The sequence below is a fragment of the Gopherus flavomarginatus genome, chromosome 8 (assembly GCF_025201925.1).
Source record: "Gopherus flavomarginatus isolate rGopFla2 chromosome 8, rGopFla2.mat.asm, whole genome shotgun sequence".
Taxonomy (NCBI): Eukaryota; Metazoa; Chordata; order Testudines; family Testudinidae; genus Gopherus; species Gopherus flavomarginatus.
The window spans coordinates 20,735,667-20,757,253 of NC_066624.1; the positions used below are offsets into that span (position 1 = coordinate 20,735,667).

General features: G+C 39.2%; 1 protein-coding gene across 4 annotated transcripts in view; it reads left to right on the forward strand.

The window, feature by feature from the left end:
• ABCB7 (ATP binding cassette subfamily B member 7) overlaps window positions 1–21,587 on the forward strand; it is a 66,588-nt gene that overhangs the window by 26,745 nt on the left and 18,256 nt on the right. For all 4 annotated transcript variants that reach the window (XM_050964641.1, XM_050964642.1, XM_050964643.1 and 1 more), the window contains 5 exons: window positions 8,687–8,819; window positions 9,275–9,543; window positions 10,635–10,723; window positions 10,816–10,903; window positions 12,373–12,547. In XM_050964641.1, the coding sequence (XP_050820598.1) occupies window positions 8,687–8,819; window positions 9,275–9,543; window positions 10,635–10,723; window positions 10,816–10,903; window positions 12,373–12,547 (754 nt within the window). The remainder of the gene's footprint in view (window positions 1–8,686; window positions 8,820–9,274; window positions 9,544–10,634; window positions 10,724–10,815; window positions 10,904–12,372; window positions 12,548–21,587) is intronic.

Genomic DNA, 21,587 nt, shown 5'->3' on the forward strand with positions numbered 1-21,587 from the left:
CAGAGGATGAAGAGAAAGGCAAGGAAGTTGAGGCAGCAAGGAGAGAACCAAAGTGTGATATGTGATTGGTGGGTTGAAACAGATTGGTGGCATTGGGAAAATACAAACCTTTAAGGGGCGGGGACCTTGCATAACACTGGATGGTCACAAAATGTAGAATTGAATATGGCAACTGAATAGGGAAACTGAAATTTCCCATTAATCCTTGCAAGTTTGGCCCTGGGCAAGTGACATGGAAATGCAGATGGCAGGAGGATCACAATACTTCAGTCATGTGGCTGAAGGTTACAAAAGGAGAGCTTCAGGCATTGATTGCATGGTGCAGTATTTGACAGGTGGGACTTTTTATTCACTGCCACTAGAAAGTTGTTGGCTTAGCTCAGCCAGGCAGTAGAGAGAAGTGGTGGCATCCTGGTGTCCTAAGGCAGCTCCTCCTAAACTGGTAAGAAGGACACTTGCAGAGCCAGTTCTTCCCTGTTGTCTTGCTGTGGGTGTCAGTGAATTAGGAGAGCTGTCTGGGGCATAAAACTTTGCTGTAGACCCCAGAAGGTTCATACTGTTGAATTTGCTTCTCTTTGTATTCGACCAGTGTTTCCGAAACTTGGGGCACCACTTGTTTAGGGAAAGCCTCTGGCAGGCTGGGCCGGTTTGTTTATCTGCCGCATCCGCAGGTCTGGCCGATCACGGCTCCCACTGGCCGCGGTTTGCTGCTCCAGGCTAATGGGGGCTGCAAGAAGCAGCACGGGCCGAGGGATGTGCTGGCCGCCACTTCCCACAGCCCCCATTGACCTGGAGCAGCGAACCGCGGCCAGTGGGAGCTGCGATTGGCCGAACCTGCGGACGTGGCAGGTAAACAAACCGGCCCGGTCCACCAGGGGCTTTCCCTAAACAAGCAGCGTCCCAAGTTTGGGAAACACTGTATTAGACTGTGTATTGCTGTATTCCTGCTGATCATAGTACTATCCCTCATAAAATTAGTTTAAGAGAAAAAACACTCAGGTCTATTACAAGGCAAAGGTAGTGATTTCACCTTTATTTTAATTCTGTTTTTGAGAGAATTATTTGTGTACTCAAACACAGTCAGTTTGTTTTTACCTACTTCTAGGCTTTTTGAGGCTTTGAAGCATCCTCACAATAAATATCCACCAGATTGTTGGAGGGTGCAGTCCTAAATTGGCAGTAGTTTTGTAGGAATAAGGCAGAGGAACACATGCTAATTCTCTCCATGTATAGATTCTCTTGCCATAGAAAAACATAAATCTCCTGTGACTGCTAAGTGTGGGGAAGCAAATTCTGATCTTTTCAGTGAAACTAGTGGCTCTAACTAGCTACCTACTGTCTGTGGGCAATTATTTACCAGACATAAGGCTAAAATTAGGTTGCAGCTGGGATAAGCTAAATTCTAGCAAATGGAAGTAAAGAAAGAAAAGGTTTTGCTATGCAGAAAGTGTCTATTTCAGTGCTAGTCTTCAAGGAAAATTGACCGGAATAAGCTATTCTGCATCAGCCATTCCAGAATAAGAGTATCCATGTGGGGAGTTATTCCAATCAATTTCCCCATCGAGACAAGCTCTTACTGAGAAATGTGCTTCAGTGCTAAAACTGGCTGAACTAAGTATTGTCTTATCAGCATTCAGCAAACATGAAAGGAGGGTGGAAGAAACAAACTTGAGGCATAGAGGTGATAAAAGGAGAGTGCTTGGAAGAGAAATATGTTTTTTTTAATTGAGCTGGAGTGGAGAGGCAATATTTTGACCTGCAGCTCTTTGTCTTACCAGTGATCTCGATCACTCTCTTTCTCTCAAATGGCAGCATGATGTTTTCTACAATAGATCTTCTGTTTTCCAGTTGTTGTGCAGGAAGTTACTGATAACACAGCTGACAGTGTGCAGTGGATGGCATACATGTATAGTTGAGACCCCTCCACCCCTTTTTTTGATGCCAGTGCATAACATGCAACAGTATTTGAAACTGTGCTTTGAACTTTGGTAAATTGTGTTCACAACCCGCTCAAACTACAGGTACTAGTAGCAGATGGCATGATATGCTGCAGGTAGAACAAGAAAGTAGGCCACATAGTGGTACTTAGCTGACATATATGTTCTTTGTTTTTGTTTAGGGGGTTATTCTGAATCCCCCTACCACCCCTTACACATTAGAGATGATGGCTCTTCCTATGTCTGAGGAATACTGCCTGTGACTCCTTTTAAAACCTGTTAATAATAGTGCTTCAAATTTGAGCCAGAGGTGGGCTGCTTGAAGGTAATCTGAAGTATTCCCAGCCCCAAGGGCAGTACATCTCATAGACTTTAAGCCTGGAAGGGATCATCATGATCTGACCTCCTGCACATTGCCTAGTACAGTGTGACACTCCTAAGTCTGATCCCCTATATGGCAGCATCATATACTGCTTCTCGAAGGGGCTTTTCAACTTGAGGTGTTTCAGGTAGTTTCTTGGATGCAGTGAGATGAATTAATGCCCAGGCGCTCTTTCACCAGTAGTTGAGTATTATTCAGCCTTCTCGTTAAGTCCACGTATGCCCCTAACACCAACAGCAATATGCACATTTTACAAAAGTGCTCAGTATTTGCCTCAGCTCAACTAGGAGATCCTATTAAGTTGGGATTCTTTTTCCTTAATCATTCCGTGAATATTGTCTTTCTCGCGTTCTGAGATCAAATAAAACAGCCAGTGGCAGTGACAAGCAACCACCTTTTCCCAGAATGAGTGGCTTCTGAGTAGAAAGAAAAATCTTAAGTTAACAAATGCTTCCAAAGCTATTCTTTCATTGGCACCAAGGAAGCAAAATACCATCTTGTTCTCATTCTCAGTCACAGAAGTCTCGTAGCAGGTGTTTTAGTGTAGAGTCACCAGCTGAGATTTGTTTTTTTTCTTACTTCATGCAGACTCTTGAAATGCTTTTTGGTCACCGGTGAAGCTAATAATCTAGTTTCACTGGTTCCCAGTTCATGCTGTTTTATGAGAATAGAATATTTATTGTGGGTGGGCCAGCTTAAAAACTCCATGGACAATTTCTTTCCTGTTCTTAATACTCATCCTATTTGCTATATTCTCTTTTTACCAAAACTAGCTCCTGCATAGTCTCTCACTGTGATGTCTCAGGTAGTACTGGGTTTCTTAGCTTCTTCCTTTCCCCCCAGCACTGTTACATCCATCCACCTTTTCCTCCAGAAAATAAATCAGTTTGCATTTAATTAATCTGTAACCTCCCTGAACCTTGTATTGGAGGAAGGGGGTGGGGAGAAAGAGCACTGTGCAACCTCTGAATTAGACTGTCTTGGAGCCCTTTGTCCTTTTCGTTCATGTGATCACTTACTTGTATTTTTTTATCTCTGATCAAACAGATTATCGTGCATATTTTACAAAACTCTGTTAGCGTAAGAACTCTGATGTATCTGATTCCCATTATGTTAAGTGCAGACCTGGTTCACTTTGTCCACTATGTGTTTGCTTCCAGAGAACTTGTATCATTAGAATGGGTATTTTGTAAAGGCCAGTTGTTTGGAGTGGGAAGGCAGGGAGGCTTGTGGGTTTCCCAGTTTTGTTCCTTTTAAGTTCAGTACAACTCAACCACAAAACTAGGTAGGCAAGGTTGCATTGTGGCTACTGAAGAGCCTACAGTTACAGCCTATCTCTGTCCCTATTTCAGGACTGGGTTTTTGTCACTGGAAAAATTATCTTGTTTTTGGTTCTTTTCCCTCTTAAAGTTTCTTGATTTAAAAGGCTTACATTAAATGCTACTTTAAAAAGAATTATTTGTGCAGTTCTTCATGATTGGAGGATTAAAAGGAGCTGACAGGCAAAGATCTGCACTGAGACTAATAAGGCCTTTTTTCAGAAGTATTGTTATGTAGAACTTTGATATGTTTTATATTCTGAATCTTTAAAACATCTAAACTCAGTCTTTGGGTGCAAAAGGGGGAGGAGAGAGTTCCCTAATAAATAAAATATTATACATTTTAGATATTCTGGGTAACTTGCACAAGGGTTTTATGTAGTCGGCATTAATTCCTGCACATTTTCTCTCCTAGTTCTGTCTTCTGTTGCCTTGTGTGTTTGTTTTGGCTCCTTCACTTTCCATTTCCTCTTCCTTCTTCTATTGCCATCTCAGATGCATAAAGTATCCTTAGGAGCCAGATTAAACTCATGGATTTGACAAGAATCCTGTCGCCTCTGTCAAATCTGCAGCTTTTTGGCCTCTTGCTCATGGACTCAATATACATTATTCATGAGCTGGAGAAATCTTTCACACTATCTGTATTTCTACTGACTATTAGTTTTCCGTGTGTGTATATGGGGGGAGGGGGGAAGTGGTTTGGCTACAAGGGCAAGGAACAGGTGTTGCATGCTGATGGAACTTACAAATGCATGTTACTTATATCTACCTCATAAATCAGGTTTGTATATGGACCCCCTTATAGTAGTATCTGAGCACCTGGAGTCAAATTGTCTCATTAACCTCTTTCTTCGGAGATCTTGTTTGTTTTTGGAGAAGTCTGAAGTGAAATATATTTCAACATTAATTCCCTGTCCCCTGCTGTGGAAAGGAGACGTTTCAAACCCCTCAGTTAGCTTCAAGTAGCCCATAATTTCTGTCCTCCTTCCCTGTTTCTAAATCTATCTTGCAGCACTGTATCGCAGCAACTGTTCCGCTACAAGGGTTGGTGCTGTTTCTGCTCCTTGTGACCATGACCACTGTACTGACTGTGTTCAAAATTTTCTGGGTACCAGACTTGACTGATCCCTGTCTGGTGTGTTGTATCCTATGCTCTGCTTTTTATACACAAATATTACAGACCTCTTTAGTATTGCAGACAGCTCTAAAGCTAATTTATAACTAGATCGAACAGTTATTTAACTTGAATTTTCGAGCATTGTGTCTAAGTTACGTAGACTTGTATGTGAAAGAAGAGTTAACCTTGGACTGTTTTTATCAAATTACTTGCTTGATCTCAGTTGTTCTCTCATCATCATCATCATCATCTATTAAGAAAAGAACAATAGAATGTACAAGATACAAATGTGACTGTCTCTGCCCTAAAGAGCTTAAGATCAAAAGAGAAGACAGGATGCACTGGGGACTGGATAGGAGGAAGTAATTTGGATTTATTTATGTTAATGTGCAAAATCTCAAACGTCTGTTTTGTATGCTTTTCTGTTCTGTAAATGGTGCTGTGCTGCCTTTAAAGTAATACAATCTTATTTTAAAAACATTTAAACCTTATTTATAGTTTTGTAGTTGAGTATTAACTGCTACCCTGAAACTTGTGCTTAATTGTACAGCTCTTACAGGCTAAAATTAAGAAGCAGTATAAAAAGGGGTGACTTTATTGAAGCAAATGAAGTCGCACCTCCTTACACCATCAGCGAATTTGGACCACAGCTTTTATTTCAAAATTTGTGTGGTAAAAATATACAGAGTTCTATGAATGCTTGGGTTGAGTCCTTTTTAGTAAGAATTATTCTCACTAGTTTTACCATTGTGTGAAAGCTTGACGTGTGTACATTTTCCTTTTATAAAAATAAAATTAATAACCAATCTCTTTAAAAAGAGATGTTTCTAAAGAGTATACTATTTGAGAGTGATGCAAGAAAAGAATTCTGTAGGAAGACTCTGCAGTTTTTTCCTGGGGGATCGATTCCATAGGTGGCATTGGCACTTGTAGCAATGCAAAAGTTCAGAGAACGTATAAAGATTAACTCATCTGTTTATCTGGTATAACAGGCTTCTTTGGTACAGAATATCCAGGTTCACTTAGAGCTTTTGAATTCTGTGCCAGGAAATCAAGCCCACTAAAGTGATAGATGAGTTTGAAATTTAGTTCCCATTATGTGAACATGATCTCATATTGGCTTACCACACTGAGAAAAGACCTGTTTTGATGAGACACACTCACGCTCTCGCTGTGTGTGTGTGTGTAATCCTAGTGAGATTAACAAATTTCTTTATCTAAAAACAAAACCAAAAAACCCAAATAAGGTGATGTGAATATAGACTGAATTGATTATGAATGAAATGTAATACCGTGCTGCTTTATTCTTATTCAAGTTTCACCCTCAGGAAGTCAGAACAATGGTAACCTGAGGCACACCTTTACATTTTATTAAAACAGTCTGTTGGGTTGAATTACTGTATATTAGTTTGAAAGAATGCATAATTGTATACTAATCTGTTGACAATTGCAGGTTGAGAACTGCAGTATAAGAAATAACTTTTAGTTAGAAATAGATCTACAGATATTGTTTTAAGTGTACTTTAAACATCATACAGTGTAGCCCATTGAAAAGTAAAATACTTGCAGAGGGATTTGTGAGAATCTGCAGCAAATCAGGGCAATCTACATTACAATACATTTATTTTTTACTGAATAAGGTCTCCTGGGAAAACCTGCATTTTACGGTGGTGGTAATCACTGTAACACAGATGGTATAATACTGTCCCTTAATAAAAACTAAATACTACAGAACATTGAGTTTCAAGACAAGTAACTCCAAAGGGAGTGACAATATTTTTTTGTTTGTCTGAAAGGTATATGTGGAAATTTTGGATTCCAAAAATATATTTCTACTTTAAAGCTTCAAAAATCTTTAACACATCCCCAGTTTCTCGAAGGGGTGTTTTTTTGTTTGTTTGTTTGATTTTTAATGCATCTAAAGTTTATCTTAGCTACAATGACCTGTTTGTTCTTTCTCTGCCAGCTACTGGAGAGGCCAGTCACTATAGCCATTTGGGAGATATTGTTGGCTTTTTGCATACAAGTTGAGGTTTGCATCTTTATTTTTATGAAAAATTCCACAATTGCAAACTTTTGGAAAGGGAGTGACAGTTTCTGATTTGACGCCCAGTCCTGCACTCCTATTAGGAGTAAGGAGCTTTTCATGAACAAGGACTTAAGGATCAGGCCTTCTGTCAGAATTTGCTATGAGCTGCTCAGTATAAATGCATCTAAATAGTCTCTTCTCTGGATTATCTACGTCATGCTGTATTATTGAGGGTTTTTACACAGTTAAGTTTTAGGCAAATTATGGTTCCTTTTTTAGAAGTAAAAATAAAAACCTATGCGAAATTCCTTGAAATAATGTTCTTTGAGTCCTATCAAAAACTGGCATCTTCAAAGCTCTATTTTCTTCCAGTGGGCAAACTTCTATTGTCCCCTTTGATAACAATTTTTATCATTGTAAACTTTTACAACATCAGATGTTTTTAGTGTATGTTATAAAAACCTATTCTTAAACTTGTGCTGAGTGCGATTTTTATCCGTTTTCACTGAAAACTTTAGTCTTCATTGCTTGGATGTCTAGTTAGTCTGTACAGTCCCTAACGCAGTGGAGCCCAATCAGGATTAAGGCCTCTAGATGCTGTTATAGTACTAAGCGTTTGTGGTGGAGAGCTTGAATTTTTGTAACTGAAGAGGGGCCGGTTAACTTCATTTACAAATCACCTCTTCTGATACTAACTAGATAACGCACTGAAAGTTGATAGGTGATCTACCTGTAAGATTAATTTGTTTTTCATTGCCTTTTTTTTTCCCGCCTTGCAAAGTATCTATGCAAAGTCAGTTTATTGTAAAGGTATTTTAACATCTGGTGTATGTTAAAGATATTGAGTCGTAAGGCATCTGTTCAGTTGCTAAGAAACTCATATATCTTAGTTTGAAACCTTCATTGTTAAAAACAATTTAAATCCCTGAAGAATTTTATCAGTTGGAGATAAAATTAAGGCTGTTGACAGTAATGTCTTTATAGTTGGTATAAATGAATGGTATAATAATTAACAAGATTTGGGATATTTGTTTTCTTAAGCCTTACAGAATCTTCAAGTTTTAGCTCGTAATGTATGCAAGTGAAAATTCCTAAGATAAATCCTTTATCAACGTAACCAGCCTCATTTCTTAAGTGTACAGCAAATTCCATTATTTTCCCCCTCTTACAGAATATACAGTAGCGTACCATATATTCTATGATTTGAATATTTCGTGTCAGAGTGACACGTTACGTAATGCATTTGTAGATTGTAAGGGAACTATGTTACATTAGTGTGGAGAATAGTTAGATTAACCTAGGTAAAAAGATTAAACTTTGAAATCACCTTGAAAATTGAAAGCACCATATAAATAAGTAATATTACTGTTGGACAAGACAAAGGGCTGACCTCTCAACTTTGTTTGAAGTCGGTGGGAATTTCAGGTATTTAAACACCCCTCAGAAACTAGTCCAGAGTTAACAATTTATTTTTTTATCAGTAGCTCACTCCACTGACCATTTCCACTGTTTTACCTTGCAATATTTGTCACTAAAATCCTTTAATGATCTTTCATCTCTTAATGACACTGTAATTGTAGACTGTGCAGTCTTGATACTTTGTGTCTCAGTCTTGCCATTGTTTGAATGAGTCTTTATAGTGAATTCAAGTGAACCATTTAGTTAGGATGAAAGCTGATATTTAAAAGGAGCCAGTGAGAGGCATGAAGTAACCCTTCTGTCTTGGAAGTTGAAACTTCCTAATGCAGAGAATATTATTTTTGAAATCAGGAGAGCCATCTCACTGGCACTAAGTGGTTAATAACCAAATGCAATAATTGTAGTTAATTCAAGGGAAATGTGTATGCTTTATAAATAAATATTTTAGCGCATCCTCGGTAATTGCTGTTTTTATGCTTTTAGGGCATGAATATAGTGGTTCCCTTCATGTTTAAATATGCAGTAGACAACCTCAACCAGATGTCTGGAAACATGCTGAACCTGAGTGATGCACCACATACAGTTGCAACCATGGCAACAGCTGTTCTGATTGGCTGTAAGTGTGATTCCTTAATCTGTCGACAGGTGTTGACTTTCTTCAGTAACGTTTTGGAATATTAGAGCTCATGACCTTTTTAGCAGCTAAGCATTGGGGATGGTTATTCTAATATATTTTCCTACTTTTGTTGATATCCAGCCTTCTGTGGCCTTAGTTCTGTTACTCCAGTTCTGAAAAAAATGGTGCTTATAGAAATTATTTCCAATAATAAATCCTCCTCTAACAAGTTGACCCACCAGTAGGTTTAGACAAAAACCAAATTAAAAATGAATAAACCCCAAAAGTACATGAAATCTTGGCGCAATAAATGCTATGATTTACCCTTTGCATAAAAGCTGTTGTATACAGGGGAGGAACAACATCTTAACTTGTCATATTTATTTATCAAGGCAGTTTTGGAGTTGAGTAAAATAAGTGACTTTAAAAAATATTCTTTTATTATCCTCCTTCAGATGGTGTGTCAAGAGCTGGGGCTGCCTTATTTAATGAAGCGAGAAATGCAGTATTTGGGAAAGTAGCCCAAAATTCTATCAGAAGGATAGCAAAGAATGTCTTTCTCCATCTGCATAACCTGGATTTGGGTTTCCACCTGGACAGGCAGACAGGAGCTCTGTCAAAAGCTATTGACAGGGGAACAAGGGGTATCAGCTTTGTGTTGAGTGCTTTAGTATTTAATCTGGGACCCACTGTATTTGAAATGGCACTTGTGAGTGGAATTCTGGTAAGTGTTTTCTTTTTCATGAGGCATCCTGTAAATTGGAAGAATCGTGTCTCACTTTTTGGGAATAATATCTAATATTTAAGTTTTTTTGCAACAAAACTTACTAAATAAACACAGCATTTGCAAGGTAGCTGTACTGAAAACTTGGAGAGCACACTATCAGTTTTAAACGTAATTATTTTAAACTTATTTGTTTTAAGCTAACTTTAGGTACAATACATGCCTCTAAATGCCCTTCTAATTTGTAGTTTTTACAGTCACAGTTATATGATTTTTTAAATGTTTTCTCTCTCTCCTGTTGTATGGAAAAACCCACGAAGTCAAAAGGGAAAAATGACTATACATAAAGTTGTATCAAATGTGTAAAGTAAAAAAACTGGATGAATATAGGAAAAAACCTATGAGTTTTCTATTTAATTTTTAGCCCTTTGTCTTCAATAGTATTTTTTTGTATGTGTTGTTCCTTATCTTGGATTATTACATGAATATTTGGTTCTACACCTTACAAACATTTTTGTTTAAATAATTTGATTTATTGTTTCAGCCTAGAAAGTTGTGAATTTCTGTCTTGCTATCATTTGATTATATCCACCCTGCCAGAGACACCAGCCTTGATACCCCATGCATCTGCTTCTCTTGCAGCCTTCTACAACCTTTCTCTCTTACTATCTCCAAAAGCTATACATACTAAGCCTGGATTACATGTGGGAACATTCTTCCAAGGCCACTACTCTGTCAATCAAGACTCACTGTTTTTTGCAAAGTCTTCAAGAAATTTGCAAACTAAGACACTTAATTACTTTGTTCTGTTAAGACAAAAAGTTTTTAAAGCCTTTCCTTACCATTTTCTGCACTAGCCCTTGCTGTGTTATTTCATTATCTTATTGATGTTACATCTGTCCCTCCTTTGCCAACTCCCTTCCTGTTACCCTGGTTAGATCAAGCCTGATATTATTTTATTAGCTGTTCAGGGCAAGGGCTGTGTTTTTTAATCTGTTTTGGGAGGGATCTACCCAACTTTTGGATGCTGTGATACTTTTGAAATAATATTGGTGTACTAAGTCATACTGACGAGCATTTTTTCCCTCCAGTATTATAAATGTGGTGCACCATTTGCATGTGTAGCCCTGGGGACACTCGGTGCATATACAGCATTCACGATAGGAGTTACACAGTGGAGGTAAGGGATTCCTCAAAACAGGTCAGGTTTCAAAGATTATACTTCTCACTGCAACCAGTACTCTTTTGACTGTGAAAACCTTTATTTTACAGGACTAAATTTAGAATAGAAATGAACAAAGCAGATAATGATGCAGGTAATGCTGCAATTGACTCGCTGTTAAATTATGAAACTGTGAAGGTAAGACTTGAAATCTCTTTTTACTATCTTGAACACTATGGTATATAATATAATTACCCACTAACATCTGTATATTCAAAGTGAGTTTAGGAGTGTTCAGTTTGAGAGAGCAACTTTTAGTATCAACCCCTGTTCCCTATTCTCCTTCATTTTTTGGCTTACAATATCCTCTACTTTTTGGAACTGCAGCTCCACTTCCTGATAGTTGCACTTAAAACAGTATCTGAATTGTGAAGGATAAAGTCTGGTGAATAACTTATTCCAGCTGTTCTCCAATTTTTCCTGTCTGTGGAGCACTTTTGTAGAAGAGAGATCCTCACACAGATTGTCCTGTCATAACCCCCCAATGCATGGACCTCAAATGTGTTATGCTGCAGGAAGGCTACCATGAAGAGACATGAAAACCATTGGTAGTCCATGGACCACAGCCTGAGAACTAGATGCCCAAGCTAATTTCTAAATTGATGTCAAGAAATGGTTCTTTGGGCATTTACAGAAGCAGGAAGCTGGCTTGTGGGAGGCATATTGTTTTTTGGTGTTAACTTCCAGCCTAGGTGAAGTGAGGCCATATGGTCACATATTCAGACCAATAATATGTTGTAAAAACATAGTTCTCTTAAAATGGATAATGGTCTAAAGTAGGTAGTGTGAAAACTATGTGCAGGGATTGACAAATCCATTCCTCAATGACAAGTGGGAAATTTTGCCGGTGAGTGCTTGAGCCTAAAATGACAATTTCTGCAAAAATTTAAACTTTTGTTAAAAACAAAACAAAAATACCCTATCCTTCATGGTTGCAAAAATCATCATCTGAATGTAAACCATTTTGATGATGTCTTTCTGAGTCAGCAGATAGACAATTCTATTGCATGTGCAGTGTTCCTAACACCGTACCTCAACCATAGTATCTGCATGAAAAAGAGTAAATAGCAGCAGTGAAAAGGGACCGGCACAGATTCCTGTGGGCAACCTTGAAACTGTCCAGAGTTGTGTCAGTTTCATACTTCTACTGCTTGGGAAAGCTATAAGTAGAAAGAGAGACAAGTAGTGAAGTGATCTGTGGAGAAGGACCCATCAATGGAGATTGGATGAGGAGTAAAATCATGAGGACCTTGCCATCCTCACAGCATTAGGGAAGTTCTGGCAGATAGAGAAGATGGTCAACCCAACACAGAAGATGAAGCACTCGATCTAGGTCCCGGAACAGCAATCTGGTGAAGATGCCAGGTGGGCTCTGGTCTTTGCACCAGATCATGGCCCTGGCCCTTGCTTATTGGGCTTCTGTATCCTCACCTTTTGAACCTATCTCTGGATATTAGGTTTAATCTCCCACAGAGTAGATACCTAATACATTTTTGAAGCCCTGACTGATGTAACATGTTACAATTAATCTTCTGTTTAACTAAAGTACACTGACTCTAGTACAATTTTGAGAATGTCACAACTTTCTACCTTTATCTATCTTGTAGTATTTCAATAATGAAAAATATGAAGCCCAGCGATATGATGGATATTTGAAGACCTATGAAAATGCCTCACTGAAGACTACCTCTACCTTAGCTATGCTGAACTTTGGGCAAAGCGCTATATTCAGCGTTGGCTTAACAGCCATTATGGTGCTGGCTAGTCAGGGAATTGTTGCAGGTAACTGATCTGACTCCAAGTAACATGCAAGTTCCCCTTTGCATTAATAGTTGAACTGGATTAAAGTATTTTAGAAAGACTAATACTACTGATGCTGTAATTTTAAGTTCTTGTTTTGGGAGTGGATGTTTTTGGTTCTATTTTTTGGTAAAATTTTCTTTTAGTTTTTCTCTTTTTCATGTAGCTAACATTCTAAGGCAGTGGTTCCCAAACTTTAACAACCCTCGAACCCCTTTCACTAAAATGTCAAGTCTCCTGAACCCCCTCCTAAAAATGAATATTTTCATTGATTTTGTCTCTTACCTGAGGATAAAGTATAAAAGCAGTGGTCTTGGAAGTATAAAATTTGTTTTTATGACATGCTTATTACACACTATTTATTATTTATCATTACAGTATTTAATTATATTACGAAAACGGCAACACTCTTCCAAGATCTCACTTTTGTAGCTTGTGTCGCTTTGATTAAGCCTGTTATAAGACAAGGCTCCTAGATTTCATCAAGGAGTATCAGATGTGAAACAGCATGAAGTATTTAAGAAGCCAACTCAGAGTTCCTCCTACACAACATTCAGGTCTGGAGCAGTCCAGGCAAACAACGCACGTACAACAAACCTTAAACTTGTTCTTCATAAAAATTTAAAAAAACAATACTAGCAGCCTATTTAATTTTAAAAACAGCAAAAAAAATCCACCTCCCTTTCCATTTCCTATAAGGAGTCTTGTTAAATCTCCTCAGTGTGATAGATATGCTTGCTTTGATCTGCATAGCTCTTGGAAGTCCCCGGGGCTTCGGGCTGCTGGCCCTGTGCTGCCTGGGATCCCTAGGGACAGCTCTGTCCCCCGTTAGGGAATTTTTTCCTGAGAACCCCCTGTAACATTTCGTGAACCACTGGGAACCACTGTTCTAAGGCCTAGTCTACACTCGGGGGAAGGGGTGGGGAATTGACCTAAGATACGCAACTTCAGCTACGAGAATAGTGTAGCTGAAGTCAACGTATCTTAGGTCGACTTACCTTGCTTCCTCACGGCATGGGGTCGACTGCCTCCACTCCCCCGTCGACTCCACTTCCACCTCTTGCCACGGTAGAGTACAGGAGTCGACAGTAGAGCGACTGGGGATCGATCACTATCCGGCGGGTAGTGTAGACATCAGGGCCGTAGCAACAAAGAACGTGGCCCCCTCCGAACATATGTCTGGGGCCCCTTACAATGCAGAAACTGGAATGCGGTATTTATTTTATATAATATACAGGGTTCATATTATGTATACATAGGCCTACAGTGTACATGTATTCCGTATTTACGCAAAGCGCTTCTTTCGAGCCTTGTTCTCTGCAAATTGGTTAATCAATGCGTCATAGTCCAGAGTTCTGGCAATCTTATTTTCGATTGAGATAACTGCAAGCGCAGAAAGCCTGTCATCTGTCATGGTTGAGCGCAGGATATTCTTGATCAGTTTCATTCTGCTGAAGCTCCTTTCAGCACCAGTGACAATAACTGGTGTGGTCAGAAGAATTCTGATGCAGATTCGGATATATCTCCTGAAGGCTGTTCTTGTATATGTACGTTAAAAAATTGTTTGCCGTGACAAGTCCTCTCTCTTTCTCGATGACATAAATAAAATGATTCAATTCCATTATGAGTTCGTTGGCATCAATGTCTCCCATTTTTCTTTCAAAATTTTTGCTGTGATTCTCCAGTTCATTTTCTCTGTGACACTGCTTCAGGCTGTTAGCGTTGTACAGAAATCCAAACAACTTATACCACTCCACGAGTTGGTCAAATCGCGACGAAACAGAAGATATGGCCTGATCAGTGAGAACAAGAAAGAATTGCGATTTGTATTTTTCTTCGGCAGAAAGACGACTCGAATCGTCAGCACATTCATAATCAAACATTCTCTTCTTACGTCGCAGCCTGGTTTCTGGAAACACCTGCTCAATACCCATATGCTCTGCTATTTCACATGCATTTGTGACCACAGAGTTATATCCTGTATTTTGATAGTCTTCCAAAAACTTCATTGTAGCACCGACTTCTGCCTGCAGTACGTCAATTGACACATCTGGTGACTGAATTAATTTGCTGGTTTTATTGATGTGAAATAGTATATCGTACCACGTGTACGCAGTCAGAACAAAAGGCCACGTAGTAACATGGTCTAAAAGCGCACCGGCTTCTGTTGCTGTATTGCCATCTTTCTTTTCGAGCGCATATTCTTGCAAAGATGACAAAGCATTGCACAATTCTTCAAGGTGATAACGCAATGGCTTCACAACATCAATTCTCGACTCCCAACGAGTGTCTGATAACCCTTTAACAGATATTGGCATATGTTCTTGAAGTATATCCCAACGTGAAGGTGAAGAAGAAAAGATAACGTATATTCTGTTAATCAGACCGAAAAAGTCAACGGCATATTTCGATGACTTTGCCGCATCTGAGATCACAAGATTCCAAGTGTGAGCTCCACATGGTACATACAAGGCACGGTCATTTATTTCTAGCATGCGGGCTTGAACTCCTTTATTCTTTCCTCTCATATTTGCGCCGTTATCATAAGCTTGGCCTCTCATGTCAGCAATGTCTATTCCTAAGTTGTTTGCCTTTTCAAGAAACGCTTCCAATAAGCCCTCGCCAGTTGTATCATGAACATTAAGAAAACCAACAAACGCTTCACGAATATTGACACCATCTTCACCGTTGCATTCAACAAAGGGTAACACCACAGACATCTGTTCTTCATGTGACACGTCGGGAGTACAGTCCAAAATAACTGAATAATGTTTTGCTTTTTTAAGCTGCGCTGTGTTGGCCTCTTGAATGTTACTGGCAACAAGTTGAATCAGCTCGTTTTGGATCTGTGGACTGAGGTACTGAACATGTGTCTCTACCTTCTTAATCCTCTGTAAAAGTTCGCTGAGGACTGTTTCATACTTTGCAAGCAATTCAAACAGTCCCAAAAAGTTGCCATTTGAAGGATCGCTGAGCTTTTCATTACTTCCTCGAAATGCCAAGTTTCTTTCGGACAAGAAAATAACAACATCAACCATGCGTTTGACAACATTTCTCCAGAAATCTTTCTTTCAGAAAGCCCTGCAATTCGAGTTGGTCAATAGATGTACAGTTTACTATGCCTAACCAAAGGTCAGACCATTTCACCATACAGTCTTGGTGACCTTTGCCTGTTTCATGCTGCTGAAGTCTTTTTGACAGTGCTTTCCAAGCAGATGTTCCACGACGTAGCGGTATGTCGCCAGTGCCAAATAATTTACAACAAAAACAAAAAATGGCATCTTTCTGAACTGAGTACATTAACCATGAACGTCTTATTTTCTCGCCATTTGCCATGGTTTGATAGAAATGAGTACTTGTGAACCTCCGTCTTTCCTCGTTAAATGGAAATTCGTAACTTTAATTCTGCTGCGGTGGGCCACGTGCAACAATGTCACACACTTGCCTGTCCGATTATTATAGACGGCCAGTCTCCTGGTTCATCAGTCAGTCGTTCAGATTCAGATACTTCTTTCCCGGCAGCAGCTGGAATATCTGTCACAGTTTGTTTGGTAGAACAACTGGCTTCACCTTCGACCTCACTTGAAGCACTTCTGGATACGATGTCGCTGCTAGCGCTGTCTGTTTTATGTGCCTGTACCTGTACGTTGGATTGCAGCGCAAAATACGTTGACAACTTTGGAATTTTCTCAAGTTCCTTCTCAGCATCTTTTGCTGCCTTTCGTTTACTAGCTCCGCTGTTATACATTCTCTTAGACATCACAAAGCACGCTTCTGCGTTGGAAACGATAAAAAGCTAAACAACTAAATTAATAACATTTATCCGCCGACCGCCATTATGAATGCAAATACACATTCTTTGAATGGGTCCAACTAAAATTCGAAACTGACCGACAGACAACTGATGTAGCCAATAGCATTATGATGTACCATAATGACTTCACTGTTTTGTCAGTAAAACCGACATGGATTGTGCAATAGCATCAATAAATGTCACTTACCTAGTTATACCTTACACTTTTTTTGCCACTTTTAGGGGCCCCCTTCCTTGCGGGGCCCCCTCCGGTCAGAAGGTACAGAGGGCGCTCGCTACACCTCTGGTAGACCTACCCTAACTGAGCTATCCTAGCCAGTAGTAAAACAAACTTATAGAACAACATAAAACTTGGCTACAGGATAACATAAGATAAATTATGCTTACCTGTATTACTGGACTGCAGGCATTTTGAACTAAATGCAATTTTTTTTACCACATTTTTGGTTTTGACTTCTGTCACAGTGATTTTTTTTTAATTCAGTTTATCCCATTTTGTTTAATCCTTTTTGTTGGACATGGACATCTAGCATTTGTTTTATTGCTGGGATAGTGGGTGAGCATTTGCCTTCTCATCTGAGACCGTTGTATCTTAATTCTGCCATGTATATGTGTGGTAGTGCGACACCTGTGCTTTAGAAACTGGTTCTTCTTTTTAAAGGAGGAGACCATATTATACTTGCAAATTCACTGACTCTGGAGGTGAATAATCACTTGCATCTGTGACATTCTTAAAGTTAAATACAAGTATTCTGCAATGTAAAAAAATAATCTGTCATCTGCAGTACTAACTGTATGAAAATGCTGTTCTGTTATGTTGTTTACAGGGCAGCAGAAGCTTTCCATCTAATTGTCAGAATCTTGCTCCATTGAAAATTATGTCCATTAATTTAAATGTTAATTCTCTGTTAATTCAGTTCACACTTGGGGGGAGGAGGGAGAGATCTTTTCTTGGACCTCCAGTTTGAGTTTACAGAAAAATCATAGAATCATAGGACTGGAAGAACCTCAAGAGGTCGTCTAGTCCAGTCCCCTGTACTCATAGCAAGACTTAAGTATTATCTAGACCATTCCTGACAGGTGATTATCTAACCTGCTCTTAAAAATCTCCGGTAATGGAAATTCCACAACCTCCCTAGGCGCAATTTATTCCAGTGCTTAACCACCCTGACAGTTAGGAAGTTTTCCTAGTGTCCAATCTAAACCTCCCTTGCTGCAATTTAAACCCATTGCTTCTTGTCCTATCCTGAGAAGTTAAGAAGAATTTTTCTCCCTCCTCCTTGTAACAATCTTTTATGTACTTGAAAACTGTTATGTCCCCTGCCCCTCTCTGTATTCTCTTTTCCAGACTAAACAAGCCCAATGTTTTCAGTCTTCCCTTATAGGTCATGTTTTCTAGACCTTTAATCATTTTTGTTGCTCTTCTCTGGACTTTCTCCAATTTGTTCACATTTTTCCTGAAATGTGGCATCCAGAACTAGTAATGAACAGTACTCCAGTTGAGGCCTAATCAGCGCAGAGTAGAGCAGAAGAATTACTTCTCATGTCTTGCTTACAACACTCCTCCTAATACATGCCAGAATAATGTTCACTTTTTTTTGTAACTGTGCTACACTGGTGACTCATACTTAGCTTATGGTCCACTATAACTCCCAGATCCCTTTCTGCGGTACATCTTCCTAGGCGGTCATTTCCCCTTTTGTATGTGTGCAACTGATTGTTCCTTCCTAAATGGAGTACTTTGCATTTGTCCTTATTGAATTTCATCCTGTTTACTTCAGACCAGTTCTCCGGTTTGTCCAGATCGTTTTGAATTTTAATCCTATCTTCCAAAGCACTTGCAACCCCTCCTAACTTGGTATTGTCCGGAAGCTTTAAAAGTGTGCTCTCTATACTATTATCTAAATTATTGATGAAGATATTGAACAGAACTGGACCCAGAACTGATTCCTGTGGAACCCCATTCGTTATGCCCTTGCAGCATGACTGTGAACCACTGATAACTATTCTCTGGGAACGGTTTTCCAACTAGTTTTGCACCCACCTTATTGTACTTCCATCTAGGTTGCATTTCCCCAGTTTGTTTATGAGAAGGTCATGCGAGACAGTATCAAAAGCTTTACTCAAATCAAGATATATCATGTCTACCGCTTCCTCTCTAACCACAAGACATGTTAACCTGTCAAAGAAAACTATCAGGTTGTTTTGGCGTGATTTGTTCTTGACAAATCCATGCTGATTGCTGCTTATCAGCTTATTATCTTTTAGATGTTTGCAAATTGATTGCTTAATCATGACTCCATTATCTTTCCATGTACAGAAGTTAAGCCTACTGGTCTGTAATTCCCTGGGTTGTCCTTATTTCCCTTTTTATAGATTGAAAAAGGGCAAATATAGTGCCAGTCTTCTGTCTTCTGTGACTTTTCAAAGATAATTGCTAATGGCTCAGATATCTCCTCAATCAGCTCCTTGAGTGTTCCAGGATGCATTTCAGCTGAACCTCGTGACTTGAAGACATTTAACTTGTCTAAGTCATTTTTAATTTGTTCTTTCCCTATTTTAGCCTCTGATCCTACCTCATTTTCACTGGCGTTCTCTGTTAGACATTCAGTCACCACCAACCTTCTTGATGAAAACTGAAACAAAGAAGTCATTAAGCACGTCTGCCATGTCTACATTTTCTGTTACTGTTTCCCCCCCTTATTGAGTAACGGGCCTACCCTGTCCGTGGTCTTCCTCTTGCTTCAAATGTATTTGTAGAATGTTTTCTTGTTACCCTTTGTCTCTAGTTAGTTTGATCTCGTTTTGTACCTTGGCCTTTCTAATTTTGTCCTTACATACTTGTGGTGTTTGTTAATATTCATCTTTTGTAATTTGACCTAGTTTCTGCTTTTTGAAGGACTCTTTTTTGAGTTTCAAATCATTGAAGATCTCCTGGCTAAGCCAGAGTGGTCTCTTGCCAGACTTTCTATCTTTCCTACCCAATGGCATAGTTTGCTCTTGTGCCCTTAATAATGCCTCTTTGAAAAACTGTCAACTGTCTTCAGTTGTTTTTCCCCTTAGACTTGCTTTCTATGGGATCTTACCTACCAACTCTCTGAGTTTGCTAAAGTCTGCCTTCTTGAAATCCATTGTCTTTATTTTGCTGTTCTCCCTCCTACCATTCCTTAGGATCATGAACGATATCATTTCATGATCACTTTCACCCAAACTGCCTTCCACTTTCAAATTCTCAACCAGTTCCTCCCTATTTGTCAAAATCAAATCTAGAACAATCTCTCCCCAGTAGCTTTCTCGACCTTCTGAAATAAAAAATTGTCTCCAGTACTTTCCAAGAATTTATTGGATAATCATGCCCTGCTGTGTTATTTTTCCCAACAGATGTCTGAGTAGTTGAAGTCCTCCCATCACCACCAAGTCCTGTGCTTTGGATGATTTTGCTAGTTGTTGAAAAAAAAGCCTCATCCACCTCTTCTTCCTGGTTAGGTGATCTGTAGTAGACCCCTACCCATTACATCACCCTTGTTTTTTACCCCTTTTATCCTTACCCAGAGACTTTCAACAAGTCTGTCTCAACCTCAGTCCAAATGTATACATTTTTAATATATAAGGCAACACTTCCTCCTTTTTTTCCCTGCCTGTCCTTCCTGAGCAGGTTGTACCCTTCTATACCAGTATTCCAGTCACGTGTATTATCCCACCAAGTTTCTGTGATGCCAGCTATGTCATAGTTGTGTTTATTTACCAGTATTTCTAGTTCTTTCTGCTTGTTCCCCAGACTTCTTGCATTAGTATATAGATATCTAAGATACTGATTTGCCCCCCCCCCCCCAGTTCTGTCTTGTCTCTTTTATCCTTGCTATAACAGCTCATGCTCCCCACAAATTCTGACCCTTCTCCCAGGTCTCCATGTTTTTGACTTTCCTGTGGGCTTTGGTCACCTGCCCCCTTCGAACCTAGTTTGAAGGCTTCCTAATATTTGCATTAATGTATTTTTATAAATTGTACCAATAGTTTAAATTGAAATGAAATATTGTATAGTGGTCAGGGAAATTTTACGCATTTCTAAGGGTGAATTAACTTATGCTGAAAACCTCCATTCATTATTATAAAATCCACAGACCAGGGCTTTGGAGCTGAGCTCTGGCTCCGCTCCATCTCCAGGCAAAAACGTACAGCTCCACTGCTCTGGAGCTGCTCCGCACTCCAGCTCTGGGCTCTGCTCCAAAGCCCTGCCACAGACTATGATGGTTCTAAGACCTGTAGTTGGAAAAGTAACTCACGTTGAATGTACTGTCTTTTCTAGGGATTCTGGGTTTCTCTAGGATATATAAGTTCATGGAAAGTCATAGGTATAATGGAGACATATTACAAATAAGTTCTTGCACCCATCAGTTGCTCATTCATTCTGAGATGATACAAAGGCTATGTATACACTTATGTCGCTCGGGTGTCAATAGGCCACCTCCCTCAGTTTCTCTTACCAACATAACTACTCCCCCTTGGTGGTGGTGGATTAATTAAGTTGATGGGAGAACTCTCTCCTGTCATCTTAGATCGGCTAGGCATAGTCTAGCCCTGTGTTTGAGAAGCTCTTCTCTCGAGGTAGATCCTATATCTGATAGAACTGTCTAGAGTCATTTAGTGTTATGGCACATGCTGGTAACTATTAATCTAAAGAATCTGACATTTAGATAGAAAAAGATTTAGTAGGAAATGTAACGTAGCAGTACTCTTGTAAATCTTGACTTTCATAGTATGTACTGAAGAATTGCAAAAACATGACTATTATATTTATTGATGCGTGTGGCTTTTTGCTGGGCATTTTTTTTTTTACTGAAAATATTTTTTTAAAAGGGAAAATCCTTTCTGTTAGGTTGACTTGTCCATCCTCTACCCATGCAAGATTGTTTCCCTACGCTATGTACTGTACTCTAGCACTTTTTCTCATCTAGTTTTAAATGATTCTAGTGAAGCTCTGCCACTAGTCTCAGAAGGCTATTCCCCAATCTAATAGAATCCCAATACGGAAATGTTTCTACATATGTTATCTCTTTACTCATTTCCATCCCTCACACTAAACAATTCCTCTTCTATCTCAGATAAGATGGAATAATTATTAAATACTTGTTGACTAACATGGCAGCAGAATGACCCCATTTGGTCATTATTTTAGTTAAGCGGAGCTAAAATATCTCAGGCATAACA